General features: G+C 51.7%; 1 protein-coding gene across 1 annotated transcript; it reads left to right on the top strand.

Moving 5' to 3' along the window:
- The first annotated feature begins 11,191 nt into the window (after nt 1-11,191).
- On the top strand, nt 11,192-16,218 carry LOC307067040 (protein YIF1B). Its single transcript, XM_079724310.1, has 7 exons — nt 11,192-12,948; nt 13,028-13,132; nt 13,281-13,359; nt 13,491-13,548; nt 14,554-14,709; nt 14,793-14,886; nt 15,850-16,218. The coding sequence occupies exons 1-7, from the start codon at nt 12,745-12,747 to the stop codon at nt 16,003-16,005; spliced, it is 852 nt and encodes a 283-aa protein (XP_079580436.1). The 5' UTR covers nt 11,192-12,744; the 3' UTR covers nt 16,006-16,218.
- Nucleotides 16,219-16,927: the final 709 nt, after the last annotated feature.

The following is a 16,927-nucleotide window of genomic DNA, read 5'->3' as shown; positions in this document are numbered from 1 at the left end:
CTGGGAAATGGGGAGGGTGGACAGTTAACTTATGTCTCCCCCGCACCACCACCCACCCAGTGAGCCTTGGCAAGTGGGCGGTGGGTGGGGCTGGGGGAGGAATGTGTGGGCAGTTGCAGATTTGAGGGGCTAGAGCTGTTACCAGCTTCCCCTAAAAGGGTCAGATCCTTGCTTTTGAAGAAATGAGAGGGAGGGTGCCTCCCCGTGCCCTCTGTGATCATACTGACACTCCTTGTGTACTTACTACATGCTGGGGCGCTGTTGCAAGGGCTTCAGATACATTAACTCACTATAGCAATGCCTTTGGCTTGGTTGGGAGCAGTGTCTGAAGGGGTGAAGCGCATGCACTTGGAACCAGTCTGCTGCTTGGAAGCCCATCTGTATTACTTAGTAGCAGAGTGATCTGGGGAAAGTTACTCCCCCTCTCTGGGCCTCAGTTTCCTCATCTGTAAAGAACAGCTACCATATGGAGCTGTTGTAAGAATCAAATGGATTAGTTTCCCACAACCATGCCTGCACACAGTTACAAGGAGTAAGTGCTTATAAAATAATGTTTGGCTTTTAAGTAAAAGGTAGCTATGGTTGCTATCCCTATTTTACAGATGAGAAAACCGAGGGACCAGTTAAGATGACAAGGGACAAAATTAGCCCCTTGTGAACAGGCTAGAACTGAGATTCGAACCCAGGCAGTGTAGCTCAAGTCCAAGGCTGTGCCTGGCCCCTTTGTCTCACCCTGGGGGTCACTCAGCAGAAGGGGCAGCCAGGCGAGCCCAGCCTTCCCTCCCCACACTGCGCAGGGCCCAGGTTAGGCCCAGGGAGGAGGTGGGGCCTGTGTCATCTGTTCCGATGGCTGTGAGGCTAGGAGTCCTTGCGAGTCCCTCTCCAGCCCAGCCCTGCTGCCAAGTTGGCTGCCTGGACCTGCAGGAGTGGCAGGCAAGGCTGGGATTTAGGCAGGAGCAGGTAGCTGAGGCCTGCGGATGATGTCGAGTGTGTAGCAATCAGCCTTGTGCATTCAGGTCTCTGCTCCAAAGTCCATTCCTTAGAGGAGGCTGCCCTAACTGCTGGCTCCACGGAGCCTCGTCACTCCATCCCCTTTCCCCTGCTTCGTGGCCAGCATAGATAGCCCTTGCTTACCACTCTCTGAGGTTATCTTTCTTCTCACGTGTTCCTTCAGCATATATTTATTGAGTACCTACTATGTGTCCAGGACAGTTCAAGTTCTGGGGACACAGAGCTGAACAAAACCAGCAAAAATTCCAGCCCCATGGAATTGACATTCTAGTGCGGGGAACAAGGCAAAATGTAGAGTATGTTAGAAAAAGCTGGAAACAAAACTGTCCATCAGTTGGTGAATAGATATACAAAATGTGATATATCTATCCATACGATGGAATATTATTCAGCAATAAAAAGGACTGAACTCCTGACATGTGCTACAGCTTCATAAACCTCAAAAACATTTTGCTGGGTGAAAGAAGCCAGAAACAAGAGACTGCATATTGTATGTTATCATTCATATGAAGTATTCAGAAAAGGCAATTAGAGAGACAAAGTAGATTAGTGGTTGCTGGGAGCTGAGTGTGGGAATGGCGATTAGCTGTAAATGGCCATGAGGGATCTTACTGGGGGGAAGGGATGAAAATGTTCTAAAACAGATTTACGGTGATAGTTGCACCGCTTGGTAAAATTATTAAAAATCACTGAATTGTATATTTGAAATGGGTTTTATGTAACTTATAACTCAATGAACTCTATTTTTTTTTAAAGTAATATGTGTTAAGAAGAGCAATACAGCAAGAAGGGGGACCAGGGAATAACTATGTAGTATGTTTGGGAGACGCTGGATTTCAGATAGAGTTACCAGGGAAGCCTCACTGAAGTCTTTTCTGAGTACAGATCTGAAGGTGAGAAAACAAGACATGCAAGCACATGGAGGCATATCTAGGCAGAGGGAGTAGCAAGTGCAAAGGCCCTGAGGCAGGAATGTCCCTGTGTATCTGAAGAGCTGGAGGGAGAGAGGTAGAAGAGGAGGGATGGTTCGGGTGGGTGGTGGAATGTCTTGTAAATCAAAGACCTTTGGTCTTTACTCTGAGTGAGAAGAGGAGATGAACAGTGATTGTGGCTTTGCCGACAACCGTGTGCAGGATATGAGAGGAAGTGCCTGTCTCTCCCGGCAGAACATAAATTCAGGAGTGTGGGAGCTTCGTTGCTTTGCTCAGCGCCTGGAAGGGCGTGACTCAGAATTGGTGTTCCCTATCATTTGGTGAATTAGGTTACCTGATGTCCGGCAGTGTGGTAACGGCAGGTTAGAGCAAGCTTAGAGTGGCTACGAGTTTGGGTTCTGGAGGTCAGTCTGCTTACAGGTGAATCCTTGCTCCACCCCTTACTGTTCTGTGGGCTATTAAGTTAGTCAGTCTGGCCCTCATTGTCCTCCTCTGTCAAATGGAACTTAACCTCATAAGGTAAATGGTTTTGCACAGAGCATGCCTGGGACAAGGTAAATAGATACTTGATAAATGTTAGTTTTTATTATGATTCACAAACACAGTCTCATGATTCCTTATGAAACTGGCAACAGGATCCCCATGTTATATGTAGGTGAGCCCTAAAAGGTACAGTAGGACACTGGGCTAGTAGGTTGTGGGACAGCAGTGTGAGACCTTCCAGACTCAAGAGGAAGTAGTAGCTCTTCACCGCTGTGCTAAATAAACTGGTGGGGTCAGTGAGTGAATGGGTCCAGGGAGACCTCGCCCTGGTCCTTCAGATCCCCAGCTGTTCGCTCCTATGTTATATTTAGGATGTGGCAGCTTTCAGAGACTCTGAAGACAGAGGCTTAACAAGAGAGCTTCACTCTTCTCTCCCACGAAAACCTGAGCTGGAGGGAGTCCACAGCAGGTGAGTGGGTGTCTCTGCGAGATCACCCAGGGACCGGGCTCCCTCTGGGAGCTCTGCAGTCCTCCAGGCTGTCGCCCCTGGGCCTGTGGGGAGCCTGGCCCCCACCATCGGGCTCTCAGGAAGGAAAAGGGCAAGTGGAGGGCACACCACTTCCTTTTAAGGACCCGACCTGGAGGCAGCACACATCCCTTCAGTCTGGATTTAGACACCTGGTCACATCCAGCTGCAAGGGAGACAGGGAAACAGCGAGTTTCTAGCTGGGCAGCCACATACCCACTAAAACCCGGGGACTTCTATTACTGAAAGGAAGAAAGGGCAATGGGACACGGGAGCCCATCACCACTGCCTGTCGGTGGCAGCAAGTGTCCCTCCCTTACTCCCCTACCCCGGAAGGTTTACAAATGGAGGCGAGATTAAAGCTGGGAAGGTGGACAGAAATACTTGGATGAAAAACGTAGGTGAGACAAGGGCCCTCCGAAGACAAGGCCATGTCCATCTGCTCTTTAAAAGTGAGTTCCCTGCCATTCGCTTCTCATCTTCCATGGCTAACGGAAGCAGAGACAGTAGCTATGCCTGTCCTCCCCAGGCCCCGCCTGCTCCTGGTATCTAATGGCACTGCCCTCCCCTGCAGTGTTGGGTCTAGAGGGCAGAAAGAGCACTGGTTACACCCCTCCTTCCCCCCCCACCCACCTCCTGGGGTCTGAGGTGTTCCCTTGCCAGGTGCCAGGTTGTTATTCTCCCTCCGAGGACACGAAATCAGTGTGACTCCCATCCCAGAAGGTATAGCTTTACCTCTTCTATCATCACCTACTCACACCCAGACCTTTTGTTTGGAAAGGTCAGATGTAAATGGAACAAGCATTTTTACAAATGTACAGAGACCATGTGGGCCACTGTAGGGAGACATGGCAGGCAGGGCACCCAATGAGCAAGTGGTCATTGTTTTCATGACCTGGGACTAGTCATCCAAGAAAGAATCTCAGAGGCTGAACCAGAATTAATTCCTGAGGCCCCCTTTGGTCAGCTGCCACCCAGAGGGTGCACCAACCAGGTGAACCTGGGCTTGCTGTTAGGGGGAAGAAAGATGCATCATACACAGGAATGATGAGGGTAGAATTCCAAATTTTCGAAATAGTCTATATAACTCCCAACCCCTTTGACCTGATCTTTACCCAGGAGATAGAGATAAATCCTTTCTGGTGACAAACACATTCAGTGACCAAACTACCTTATAAAAGTGTATGGACCAGGAAGAGGTAGAGATCCTTGTTGAGTTGATTTTTTAGAAGCCCTTTCCACCTCTGAATGATGCTAGCAGTCTGAGGATGACAAAGGCCATGAAATGTCCATTGAACACCTTGGCTACTGGCCTATTGTTAGGCAGCTTTTGCAACGAAAAGAGGACCAACGTCAGCCTTTAAATGGTCTAGAAAGTGGGAAACATGGCAGTGTAGTTTCAAGGGCCATAGTGGCGTGGCAGGAGGTGGCTGACCAGACTGGAACAGCAGCATCATAACCCGGAAAAGTACAGAAGGGAGACCGACACCACTGGCAGACAAAGAGCGCCGCAAGGCCCCATGCTGTCAATCTGCCAGGAGCAAGTGGAGCCACGGGGCCTCCCAAACCACAAGACAGAACAGGACAAATTCTGGCAGTAGTGAGTCACAGAGGTAACTTCTGCATCAAAATCATATAAAGGTACACTATGAAAAACCTGTGAAAACTCGACTGGCCTTGATGGTGTTAGGAGAATTCACTTCATGATCTTCCTACGGCAGTAGAATTATTTAAAAGTGATTCCCAGACTTTCCTGGAGGTCCAGTGGTTAAGACTCTGTGCTTCCAATACAGGGGGTGCAAATTCGATCCCTGGTCAGGGAACTAATATCCCACGTGCCACATGGTACGGCAAAAAAAAACAACAACAAAAAGTGAAGTGATTGCTGACAGTTTCTTTTAAAATCCAAACACACTACTTTTTTCCTTCACATGAAGGAGAGACAACTCTTGTTCAAGCAGGTAGAGAAAGGCCAGAGGCATCAGTGGGTCTGAGGTTCCTGAATCCAAAGGGATACATGAGTGGACCTGAGAGTTGCTCGTGGGGTGGCAGCGTGGGTGTAGGGAAGAACCACCAACTACTAAGGAGGAACGAGGACACAGGTAGGTGGGCAGAGGTGGCCACCACTTCCCGTGGACAACCTGACATCTATGATCTCATGTGGTCCTCACATCCACCCATCTTACAGGTGAGGAAACCGGAGGTTCAAAGGAGTTAAGTGACCTGCCTGCTGTTGCACACCTGGCGGGGGGTGGTGGGCGGAGAGTCTCTTCCCAACGTCTAGGCCCTCTTTCCCTGGACCACAGGCTCTTGCGGAGCACTGGGGAGGTGGGGCGCAGGGGGAACGGGTGCGGGGTTCCCAATTTGTCTGGGATATGGCACCTGTTCACCAACTCTGAGTCAACCACAGTGAGGGCCTGGAACACCAGGTTGCCTGGAAGACTTGGCAGGGAGAATGCCAGAATCCATGAGCAACGTCTACCATGGACCAGAGAGGCTGGGGGGAATTGGATGAGGTATTTACCCAATTGCTTGTGGAACAGATTTCTAAGCCCTAATGGACACAAGCCTTTCCCCCAATGTACAGTCATCCCTCCAAGATATTGTGTGTTCAGTTCCAGACTACCACAACAAAGCAAATATCACAATAAAGCAAGTCACATGAATTTTTTGATTTCCCGGTGCATATAACAGTTATGTTTACACTATAGTCTATTAAGTGTGCAATCGCATTGTGTCTAAAAAAACAATGTATATACCTTAATTTAAAAATACTTTAGGGCTTCCCTGGTGGCGCAGTGGTTGAGAATCTGCCTGCTAATGCGGGGAACATGGGTTCGAGCCCTGGTCTGGGAGGATCCCACATGCTGCGGAGCAACTAGGCCCGTTAGTCACAACTACTGAGCCTCCGCGTCTGGAACCTGTGCTCCGCAACAAGAGAGGCCGCGATAGTGAGAGGCCCGCACACCCCGATGAAGAGTGGCCCCCGCTTGCCACAACTAGAGAAAGCCCTCGCACAGAAACGAAGACCCAGCACAGCAAAAATAAATTAATTAATTTATAAACTCCTACCCCCAACATCTTTAAAAAAATACTTTAACTGCTAGCCATCATCTGACAATGCAAGGTTGCCAAAACCTTCAATTTGTAAAAAAAACGAAAACACCCCTGCAGTATCTGGAAAGTGCAATAAAAGGAGGTATATCTGTATAGAATGTGGCCTTTTGGCCTGAAGGGATTTCTAGGAAGAGTCAAGGAAAGGAGGGCTTATTGTCTTTTTGTTCCTATTTATTTATTTATTTATTTATTTACATCTTTATTGGAGTATAGTTGCTTTACAATGGTGTGTTAGTTCCTGCTTCATAACAAAATGAATCAGTTATACATATATATATGTTCCCCTATCCCCTCCCTCTTGTGTCTCCCTCCCACCCTCCCTATCACACCACTCCAGGCGGTCACAAAGCAGGAGCTGATCTCCCTGTGCTATGCGGCTGCCTCTGTACTATGTCCATGCCTCTCTTTCGCTTTGTCACAGCTTACCCTTCCCCCTCCCCATATCCTCAACTCCATTGTCTAGTAGGTCTGTGTCTTTATTCCTGTCTTACTGCTAGGTTCTTCATGACATTTTTTTCTTCTTAAATTCCATATACATGTGTTAGCATACGGTATTTGTCTTTCTCTTTCTGACTTACTTCACTCTGTAAGACAGACTCTAGGTCTATCCACCTCATTACAAATAGCTCAATTTCATTTCTTTTTATGACTGAGTAATATTCCATTGTATATATGTGCCACATCTTCTTTATCCATTCATCCGATGATGGACACTTAGGTTGTTTCCATCTCCGGGCTATTGTAAATAGGGCTGCTATGAACATTTTGGTACATGACTCTTTTTGAATTATGGTTTTCTCAGGGTATATGCCCGGTAGTGGGATTGCTGGGTCATATGGTCGTTCTATTTGTAGGTTTTTAAGGAACCTCCATACCGTTCTCCATAGTGGCTGTACCAATTCACATTCCCACCAGCAGTGCAAGAGTGTTCCCTATTTCCCACACCCTCTCCAGCATTTATTGTTTCTAGATTTTTTGATGATGGCCATTCTGACTGGCATGAGATGATATCTCATTGTAGTTTTGATTTGCATTTCTCTAATGATTAAAGATGTTGAGCAGTCTTTCATGTGTTTGTTGGCAGTCTGTATATCTTCTGTGGAGAAATGTCTATTTAGGTCTTCTGCCCATTTTTGGATTGGGTTGTTTGTTTTTTTGTTATTGAGCTGCATGAGCTGCTTATAAATTTTGGAGATAAATCCTTTGTCAGTTGCTTCATTTGCAAATATTTTCTCCCATTCTGAGGGTTGTCTTTTGGTCTTGTTTATGGTTTCCTTTGCTGTGCAAAAGCTTTTAAGTTTCATTAGGTCCCATGTGTTTATTTTTGTCTTTATTTCCATTTCTCTAGGAGGTGGGTCAAAAAGGATCTTGCTGTGATTTATGTCATAGAGTGTTCTGCCTATGTTTTCCTCTAAGAGTTTGATAGTTTCTGGCCTTACCTTTAGGTCTTTAATTCATTTTGAGCTTATTTTTGTGTATGGTGTTAGGGAGTGATCTAATCTCATACTTTTACATGTCCCTGTCCAGTTTTCCCAGCACCACTTATTGAAGAGGCTGTCCTTTCTCGACTGTACATTCCTGCCTCCTTTATCAAAGATAAGGTGACCATATGTGTGTGGGTTTATCTCTGGGCTTTCTATCCTGTTCCACTGATCTATCTTTCTGTTTTTGTGCCGGTACCATACTGTCTTGATTACTGTAGCTTTGTAGTATAGTCTGAAGTCAGGGAGCCTGATTCCTCCACTCCATTTTTTGTTCTCAAGATTGCTTTGGCTATTCGGGGTCTTTTGTGTTTCCAAACAAATTTTGAAATTTTTTGTTCTAGTTCTGTGAAAAATGCCAGTGGTAGTTTGATAGGGATTGCATTGAATCTGTAGATTGCTTTGGGTAGTAGAGTCATTTTCACAATGTTGATTCTTCCAATCCAAGAACATGGTATATCTCTCCATCTATTTGTATCATCTTTAATTTCTTTCATCAGTGTCTTATAATTTTCTGCATACAGGTGTTTTATCTCCTTAGTAGGTTTATTCCTAGATATTTTATTCTTTTTGTTGCAATGGTAAATGGGAATGTTTTCTTGATTTCACTTTCAGATTTTTCATCATTCGTATATAGGAATGCCAGAGATTTCTGTGCATTAATTTTGTATCCTGCTACTTTACCAAATTCATTGATTCGCTCTAGTAGTTTTCTGGTAGCATCTTTAGGATTCTCTATGTATACTATCATGTAATCTGCAAACAGTGACAGCTTTACTTCTTTTCCGATTTGGATTCCTTTTATTTCCTTTTCTTCTCTGATTGCTGTGGCTAAAACTTCCAAAACTATGTTGAATAAGAGTGGTGAGAGTGGGCAAACTTATCTTGTTCCTGATCTTAGTGGAAATGGTTTCAGTTTTTCACCATTGAGGACAATGTTGTTAATCCCCTTTTCCCATGTCTGTGAATTTGTATCTCTCTTTAAGTTCTTCTTCATCTCCGGGAGTGTGAGTGCGTGTCATTTATTCATTCAGCATCTCTTACTTCAGCTCCCTTGTGCCAGGCCCTGTGCTGCAATTTGGGTACCCAGTAGTAACCAGCAACTTGGCAACTTATAGCTCAGAGTTTAGTGGGAAGACAGACACTAAAGTTGGAAGCAAACTAGGCAGCGGGATAATTTCGGGAGTGATTAGGACTGTAAAGGGAATAAGCCCGAAACTGACTAGGGGTTGAGGAGGCCTTAAGACATGATGCATGCATTCCTCCCTCAACTTTGTAAGATGCCTGACTGGCCCTGTGGTAGGCGATGCTGGGGATACAGCCGTGCCCATCAGTCCTGGTTCCTGTCTTCATGGAGCTTACCAGTACAGAGCAGAAGACAGCGACAGCCTAGCGTGATGGAGCTGTGATAAGAGAAGAGCAAGCAGAGGGGTCAGGGCTGGGATTGGGGAAGCACAATCAGAGTGGTTATGGCTGGGATGGAGGTGTTGTGTTAGCCCAGATTAGGAAACATGAGCCAGCCCAGCCGTGTCAGTGAAGCTTCCTGGAAGAGGTAACATCGAGTGATGAGGAATTAGCCCGGGGAAGGGGATTGATTTATGGTGCGAGGGAAAAGCGTGGGAGGCCTGTGCTGAGTAAGCAAGTAGACAAATGAATATAGATTCAGAAATTGTGACAAGTACTTGGAAGAGAAAAAAGAACCACTGGATGTTATGAGAAAGAACAGTGTGGGGCTAGTGCTTTATATTGAGGAGTAAGGAAGGTCTCTCTGAGAAGGACTCTTTTGAGCTGAGGCCTGAGTGCTGCATTGTCAGGTGTTAATTGTGGGAAGGTGTTCCAAGGTGATCGCACTGTATGTTCAAAAGCCTGAGGGGGCAAGGAGCTAGGCAGGGTCAGGGCCCGAGAGGAGGAGGCCCTTGTGACTGGTGGAGTGAGTCCCAGGAGAGGTAGCAAACCAGGGTGGTTGGCAGGGCTGGGTCATGCAGGGCCTCCTAGGCATTTGGATTTTATTCTCAGCGCAGTGGGCACCGATCTCAGGCAGAGGGCATGAAATATTCTCTTTTACATTTAGAGAGATCATTCTGGCTGCTGACTGGAAAGGAGGTTGTTGGGGCTAAGAATGAACAGGGGAAGCTGGTAGGAGGACATTTAAGTCAGGTGCAAGATGACAGAGTCTGAGAAGGGAGGGTAACATTGAGACCAGGGGGGTGAGAACTGATGTCAGAGGTAAAGGCCCTGCTGGGGCCTTGGCAGGAAGTGGTGGCTAGAGACAGCCCAGGGCACAGGGTGGGTGGCTGTGAAAGCCATGGGTGTGGTGAGATTGCCCTAGGTGAGAGACAGAAGACAAGGGTAAGGGTGGAAATTGGGTCACACAATTCAGGGAGCTGGAGAGAAATCACTGATTGAGAAGGACCGATCAGAACATCAGCTCTGTGAAGGCAGGAGTTTTTCCCTTTTGGTTCACTGCTGTATCCACCTCAGCCGCAGCAGAGCCTAACCCACAGAGGTGCTCAGTCGATGTTTGTGGGGCTCCGACAGGAAAGAGAAAGAGATAGTACAGTGTCTCAGAAGCCAAGAGAGCAGAGAGTCGGAGGTTGGCATTTGGAGCAAGGGCCTCAGTGCTGCCGAGGAGCTTGAGTGTGAGGAGAGTGGAATTACAGCCTTGGCCTGGTAGTGCAGAGGCATTTAGGGGACTGGTGAGAGCAGAACCCCAAATGCCAAGGGCTGAGGGGGCGACAAAGAGGGAGGAAGTGCTTACACTAAAGCTTTCAGGAAGCCAGCCCTTTGGCCAGAAGTGGGAGAGGGAAAAGAGAAGTGGTGCTTGGGGACAAGTGGGCCGGGGCCAGTGCTGCTTGCTCTGGGATAGAGGACTACCTGGGTCTGTTTTCAGGCTACAAATAATGAAGAGGAAGAGTCGAGGGTCTAGTTATTGATAATAGGTGACGGGATTGACCACTTTTTTATGGGCCAGGCCAGGGGGTGAGGAGTTTATGTCACTTTGCCCTGGAGTGTTGACACCATCCTGCAGAGGAGAAAACTGAGGCGCACAGAAAGTCATGACATGGATTATGTGATTCCTCTTCCGCATCCCATGGTAATCCTACCACCCTGTTCCCACTGTGGCGCCTGGCACAGAGGAGGAGCTCAGTAAATGTTTGCTGCGATGGCATGGCTTATTGGTCGGGGTGCCGGAGCCTGAGTGCTGGGTTCAGATCTGCCCTCTCCATATTCCCCATCTCAGTAGACAGCGCTCCCATCCATTTGATCACTCAGACCAGAATCTGGGACGACAGCGTGTGAATTCCTTCATCTTCCTTAACCTACAGCAGCCAAGCACACCTCCAGCAATCCTGCCTCTCCTACCTCCAAACTTTGCCAGAAGCAGCCCCTCCCCTCCCCACCCGACCCCTGCCCACCCCATCCTGCCCTCCCACCTGGACCACCTCAGCAGCTTCCTCCCCCCTCCCCTCCCCTCCTCTCCTCTCCCCTCATCTTGTCCCCGCCTTCCCAGTCTGTCCCCCACAAGAAATGGAGGGATCTTTTGAAAACTTGAAACCGGGCTCTGCTTCACACCATCTGTATGACTCTGGGCAAGGGCCTGAGCCTCTTGGGGCTCACGGTTCCCATCTGTAAAATGGGATGATAGTCTCACCAACACAAAATGGATTGTTGTGAGGATTAAATGAGTTAATCCACAGTGTTTAGAACACGGCCTGGTGTGTGGTTTAAGTGCTCAGCTGGGGTTTCATTATTACAATATTTAACAGGGTGACCTGGGCTGGAATCCTGCTCTGTCACTCCCTCAATTTGGCCCTTTGCACGAGTCATTTAGCCTGTCTGAGCCTCGGTTTCCACATCTGAAAAATGGGCATGGCCATTTATTCATTCATCAGGTTTTTAAATTTATTTTTATTTTTATTTATTTTTGGCTGCGTTGGGTCTTCGTTGCTGCGCGCAGGCCCTCTCCAGTTGCGGGGAGCAGTGGTTTCTCTTGTTGCAGAGCATGGGCTCCAGGCTTGCGGGCTCAATAGTTGTGGCTCGCAGGCTCCACAGCACTGGTCAGTAGTTATGGCGCAAGGGCCTAGCCACTTGGCAGCCTGTAGGATCCTCCCGGACCAGGGCCCGAAACCGTGTCCCCTGCATTGGCAGACAGACTCCCAACCACTGCGCCACCAGGGAAGCCCTTTTTAAAAATTTATTTATTTTTATTTATTTATTTTTATTTTTACATCAGGTTTTTTTTTTGGTTTTTGGTTTTTTTTTGCGGTACGCGGGCCTCTCACTGATGTGGCCTCTCCCGTTGCGGAGCACAGGCTCCGGATGCACAGGCTCAGCAGCCATGGCTCACGGGCCCAGCCTCTCCGCGGCATGTGGGATCTTCCCAGACCGGGATACGAACCCGTGTCCCCTGCATCGGCAGGCGGACTCTCAACCACTGCGCCACCAGGGAAGCCCTACATCAGGTTTTTATCGAGCAGCTACTCTAACCCTGTTCTAGGGGCTGGGGCTACAGCCACAAGCAAGACAAAGCTCCTCACCTTGGCGGGGGCTCGCATTTGAGTGGGGAAGACAGACAGTGAATAAAATAAACAGCTCGTATGTCAGCTGTTGCTGAGTTCTGTGGATATGAATGAAGTGGGGAAGAGGGATGAGGGGTTGGCACCAGGGGAGATGCAGTTGTGGACAGGATGGCTGGGGAAGGCCCCACGGAGCCAAGACCTCGAGGAGAGGAGGGAGCCCTGAGGATGTCTGGGGCAAGAGCATTCAGGCAGAGGAACCGCCAGTGAAGAGGCCCTGAGGTGGGAATGTGCCTGGTGTGTTCACTGAGTACTGAGGCCCGTGTGGCTGGAGCTGGATGAGTAAGAGGGAACATGAAGGGAGAAGGTCTCTCTAGAGACCTTGTTTGTAAGAGGCTTAGCACAGGATTCTGTGCACAGTCAACCCCAGTACATAGTAGCTGTCATCGTCGTCCTCCTCATCATCATTGTTATTTGGATGGATGGATGGATGGATGGATGGATGGATGGATGGCAGGCAGAGGCCGCCCACACCTGACTAGACAACCCATCTGACAGCAAAACCAGTGGCCCACTGCGGCAGAAGTGGGAGGGAGAGCTCCTGCAAACTGAATGAGGCTCCCCACCCTTCTCCCCCTGCAGCCTCGAAGCGGAGGGTACCTGTGTCCCAGCCAGGCATGGCTGACCCCCACCAGCTTTTTGATGACATGAGTTCGGCCCAGAGCCGAGGCTATGGGGCCCAGCGGGCGCCTGGCAGCCTGGGCTACCCTACAGCCTCCGCCTCACCCCACGCGGCCTTCCTGGGTGATCCTGTGTCCAACATGGCCATGGCCTACGGGAGCAGCCTAGCCGCGCAGGGCAAGGAGCTGGTGGATAAGAACGTGAGTGGGCGGGGCTGGTGGGGGGGGACAGGTAGGGGCCTTGGGGCCGGGGCTTCAGGTTGGCGCTCTGCCTCCCCAGATCGACCGCTTCATCCCCGTCACCAAGCTCAAGTATTACTTCGCCGTGGACACCACGTATGTGGGCAAGAAGCTGGGTCTGCTCCTCTTCCCCTACCTGCACCAGGTGAGCATCTGAGCGGGGTGGCAGCCTGTAGGCAGGGGTGGGGCAGGCGGGGGCAGGCATGAGAGGCAGGAAGATCGCCGAGAGAGGGCCTGCAGGCGGGCCAGGAGCCCAGCTCTGGTCCTGCCTGCCCCCTCCCCCCTCCCCACAGGACTGGGAGGTGCAGTACCAGCAGGACACACCAGTGGCCCCGCGCTTTGATGTCAACGCTCCTGACCTCTACATTCCAGGTTTCACGCTACCCACCACGGCCCGGTGCCCTCCTCCCTCTGGGTGGGCCTGTCTCGGGCAGAGGTTTAGGTGCCCGGAGGCCCTGGATGGTCCTTCTTCTGACTAGTGTCTGTGTGTCTCCCTCTCACAGCCATGGCTTTCATCACCTACGTCTTGGTGGCTGGCCTGGCGCTGGGGACCCAGGATAGGTAAGAGAGGCCTGGAGTAGGCAGAGTGGTGTGGGGTTTGGAGGAGCTGAGGGGCAGTCAGGAAAGTGTCTTGCTTCCCCTGTTTCAGAAGAGCCCCACCGTGTTCCCAGTTAGCCCAAGACACAGCCCGCACAGTCACCCTGGCCCCTTTCCTCTTTCCCACCCGTGTGCAGCCCATCACCACACCCTGTGCTGGGTGACACTAAATCCATCCTTCCCCTGGCGTCTCCTAACCAGCTGCCCGGCCCCCACATACCCCCTGCACCCCGACTCCGGCAGGAAGGTCTTGGCTGAGACGTGAGCCTGGCCATGTCCCCCCCTGCTCAGAAGCTGTCCCTAGCTCCCCTGTCCCCAGACCAAGCCCCAGCTCCTTAGCCTGGCACTGCCTGACCTTCTCCCTCACTCTGCTGCACCACTCTGGTCCTCTTTCTGTTTCTCCAGAGGACCTGGGTTGCCTCCCCAGGGCCTTTGCACATCAGTTCCCTTTGCTGGGGAGTGTGTTCCTCCCCTACATCACCTGCTGAGCACCTATTCACTCATGATGTTGCCACTGCGATGTTACTTCCTCAGGGAAGCCTTTCCACCCTCCAGCCTGCATCAGGCCCCCACCTCTCACTCATAGACCCCTGTTCATTTCCTTTGTGGCATGGAAAACAGTTGTCATTAGAGTCCATTAATTGTTGAGGCACTGGGGATATGGCAGAGACTAAGGTCCTTCTTCCCCAATCAGCTCCTTCCTCCTTCAAGTCTTAGCTCACGTGTCTGATACCCACCTCCCAACGGGGTCACACACCTCCCCTGCCCTGTGCTTCCCCCATCCCAGCCCTGACCTTTCTGGGCTGTCACTGGGAATGGGATTTCCAGGACAAGGCCCAGATCCATCTTGGTCCTTGCCTGTTCTTCAGCATGCCCCGCCCCCAACCCCCCCCCACAGGCTGTCCCCAGGCAGATGCTTAGGGAGGGTCCGAGCCAGCTAACTGAATGACAGAGATCTGGTGTTGACAGGTTCTCCCCAGACCTCCTGGGGCTGCAGGCAAGCTCCGCGTTGGCCTGGCTGACACTGGAGGTGCTGGCCATCCTGCTCGGCCTCTACCTTGTCACTGTCAACACAGACCTCACCACTATCGACCTGGTGGCCTTCTTGGGCTACAAATATGTTGGGTGAGTACCCCCTCCGCCTTCCCACCGCCAGCCCCCAGCCCTGGGGCTTCTTCCTCAGACCAGCCTTCTCCTTTCCCCCACAGGATGATTGGCGGGGTCCTCATGGGCCTGCTCTTTGGAAAGATTGGCTACTACCTGGTGCTGGGCTGGTGCTGTGTGTCCATCTTTGTGTTCATGGTGAGCTGGGGCTCAGGGAAGGATGGGACTCAGGGCACCGGCCTCCTGGGCAGAGTTGGGGGTCCCTGGAGGCATCCAAGCAGGGGATGTCAGGTGGGGAGTTTAGACCAGAGGCCCCACACTGGTGAACTGAGGAGCCCTGGAGTGGCTGCCCTAGCCTGAGGGCCCGGAGAGCTTCCTGGAAGAGGGGGTGTCCAAGCGGGGTCCTGAAGGAAGAGGCGGCGCCAGCCAGGCTACTAGAGTGGGCTCTCACCCCCACTCCACTCTCCTTGCATGATGGGCTTTCCTACCGGAATTTCCTTTAGGGTGAAAAGAGTTCCGTATCCTCAAAGTAGCTTCTCTGAGAGTTCATCCAGCTGGAGTGGAGGTGCTGGTTAAGAGCACTGGGATCCACCAGGCCTGGGTTTGAACCCAGGCTTCGCTCGATCCTGGGCAGATCACTTCCTCTCTTTAAACCTGCTTCCCCTTTTGTAAAATGGGGATGATGATAATTGCACGTCAGGGTACTGGGAGGATTCAGTGTGAGGAGCAGAGGGCAGAAGCCAGCGGCTGGTGGGCCGGATCTGCTCAGATCAACTGCGACTTAGATGTCATTATGTAGAATTCTGGCGGGGGAGGGGGTGGGCATAAAAGTTAAGAAGAAAAAGAAGGCACTTCTGGCCTGTGTTGAAAAATTGTCGAGGGTCAACACAAGCTGGTGGCGGCCAAAGGGCCAAGCCTGGCCGTCCCCTCAGGCGGAGTATTCACAGTGAACTTCCTCACCTCACTCACTTAAGAGGCCTCGCCTAGCGTTTGAGTTTGGAACCCTCACATTTGCTCCCAAGGCCTCCGCGTGTGTTAGGAGGTTTGGGAGAAAGCAAGGCTCCTCAAGAGCAGAGACCTGAGCCCAGCTGCCCTATGGAGGGGGGGAAACTAGAGTCTGGAAGGAGTGCGGGCTCAAGAGTGAACGCCTCCCCCGCCCAGATCCGGACGCTGCGGCTGAAGATCCTGGCCGAGGCGGCGGCCGAGGGCGTCCCGGTGCGTGGGGCGCGGAACCAGCTGCGCATGTACCTGACCATGGCCGTGGCGGCGGCGCAGCCGCTGCTCATGTACTGGCTCACCTTCCACCTGGTGCGGTGAGGGCGGCCCCGCGACGCCTCCAGCTGCTGCTTCCGGTGGCCACCGCGCTGCAGCCGCTCATCCCCCGACCACCTGCCGGCCACAGGGTCCGGCCCGCCGCCCGAGTCCCTCCCTCCCCATCCTCGCCGAGGTGCTGAGATCTCCAGCTGCACAGGCCGCCCCCCAGGAGTGCGGCCACTGTTCCAGAAACAATAAACCGTGATGGGCACGGCGTGGGCAGCCTCTCCTTGGCGCGCGGTGCCCAGCAGGGGGCAGGCCCGGTCCGGGAAGGGGGAATGGGGAAGGGCGGGGCGGGGACAAAAGGCAACCTGGAGGCCGAGAGAAGGTTTAATGAGCCCAGGCCAGGCCCTTCAGTGGGAAGCCTCCTTCTTCTTGCCCTCCTTCTTCTTCTCCTCCTTCTTCTCCTTCTTCTTCTCCTTTTTCACCTTGGGCTTCTTGACCTTCCCCGGGGCGCTTTGTGCTGCTAGGGGCTGGCAGCAAGGGGCTGTGGGGCGGAGGGCGGTGGGGGAGGGAGAGGAGAGAGAGGGTTCGCCTGTGAGACCTCAGCCAGAATTCCGGGCTGGAACTCCGCCCTCACCTGGGGCGCAGGGCACCCGCTAGAGAGGGGTAAGCCTCTTACCTTCTCATTTTCTGGGTCGCTGGTGCCTGAATCTGAGGCGCTTCCGTGGCCGTGGCCGTGCCCGTGCCCGTGGCCGTGCCCGTGGCCGTGGCCATGCCCGTGGCCATGCCCGTGGCCGTGGCCGGGCTCGGTCCCGGGCCCATGCCCGTGCCCGTGCCCGGGCCCGTGTTCAGGCTAGTTGGAGGCATGGCAGTGAGGCCGGGGACCCCTTTCCCAGCTCCCATCCCACCATGTCGGAGGCCCCAGACCTAGCGGGGCCCTGGGGTCAAAAACACCCTCCTACGAATGAAGTGACTTACCTTC

Source organism: Hyperoodon ampullatus (assembly GCF_949752795.1).
Source record: "Hyperoodon ampullatus genome assembly, chromosome: 18".
Classification (NCBI taxonomy): Eukaryota; Metazoa; Chordata; class Mammalia; order Artiodactyla; family Ziphiidae; genus Hyperoodon; species Hyperoodon ampullatus.
Note: the sequence above shows the minus strand (reverse complement) of the source record. Positions and strands in the feature narration are given on the sequence as shown.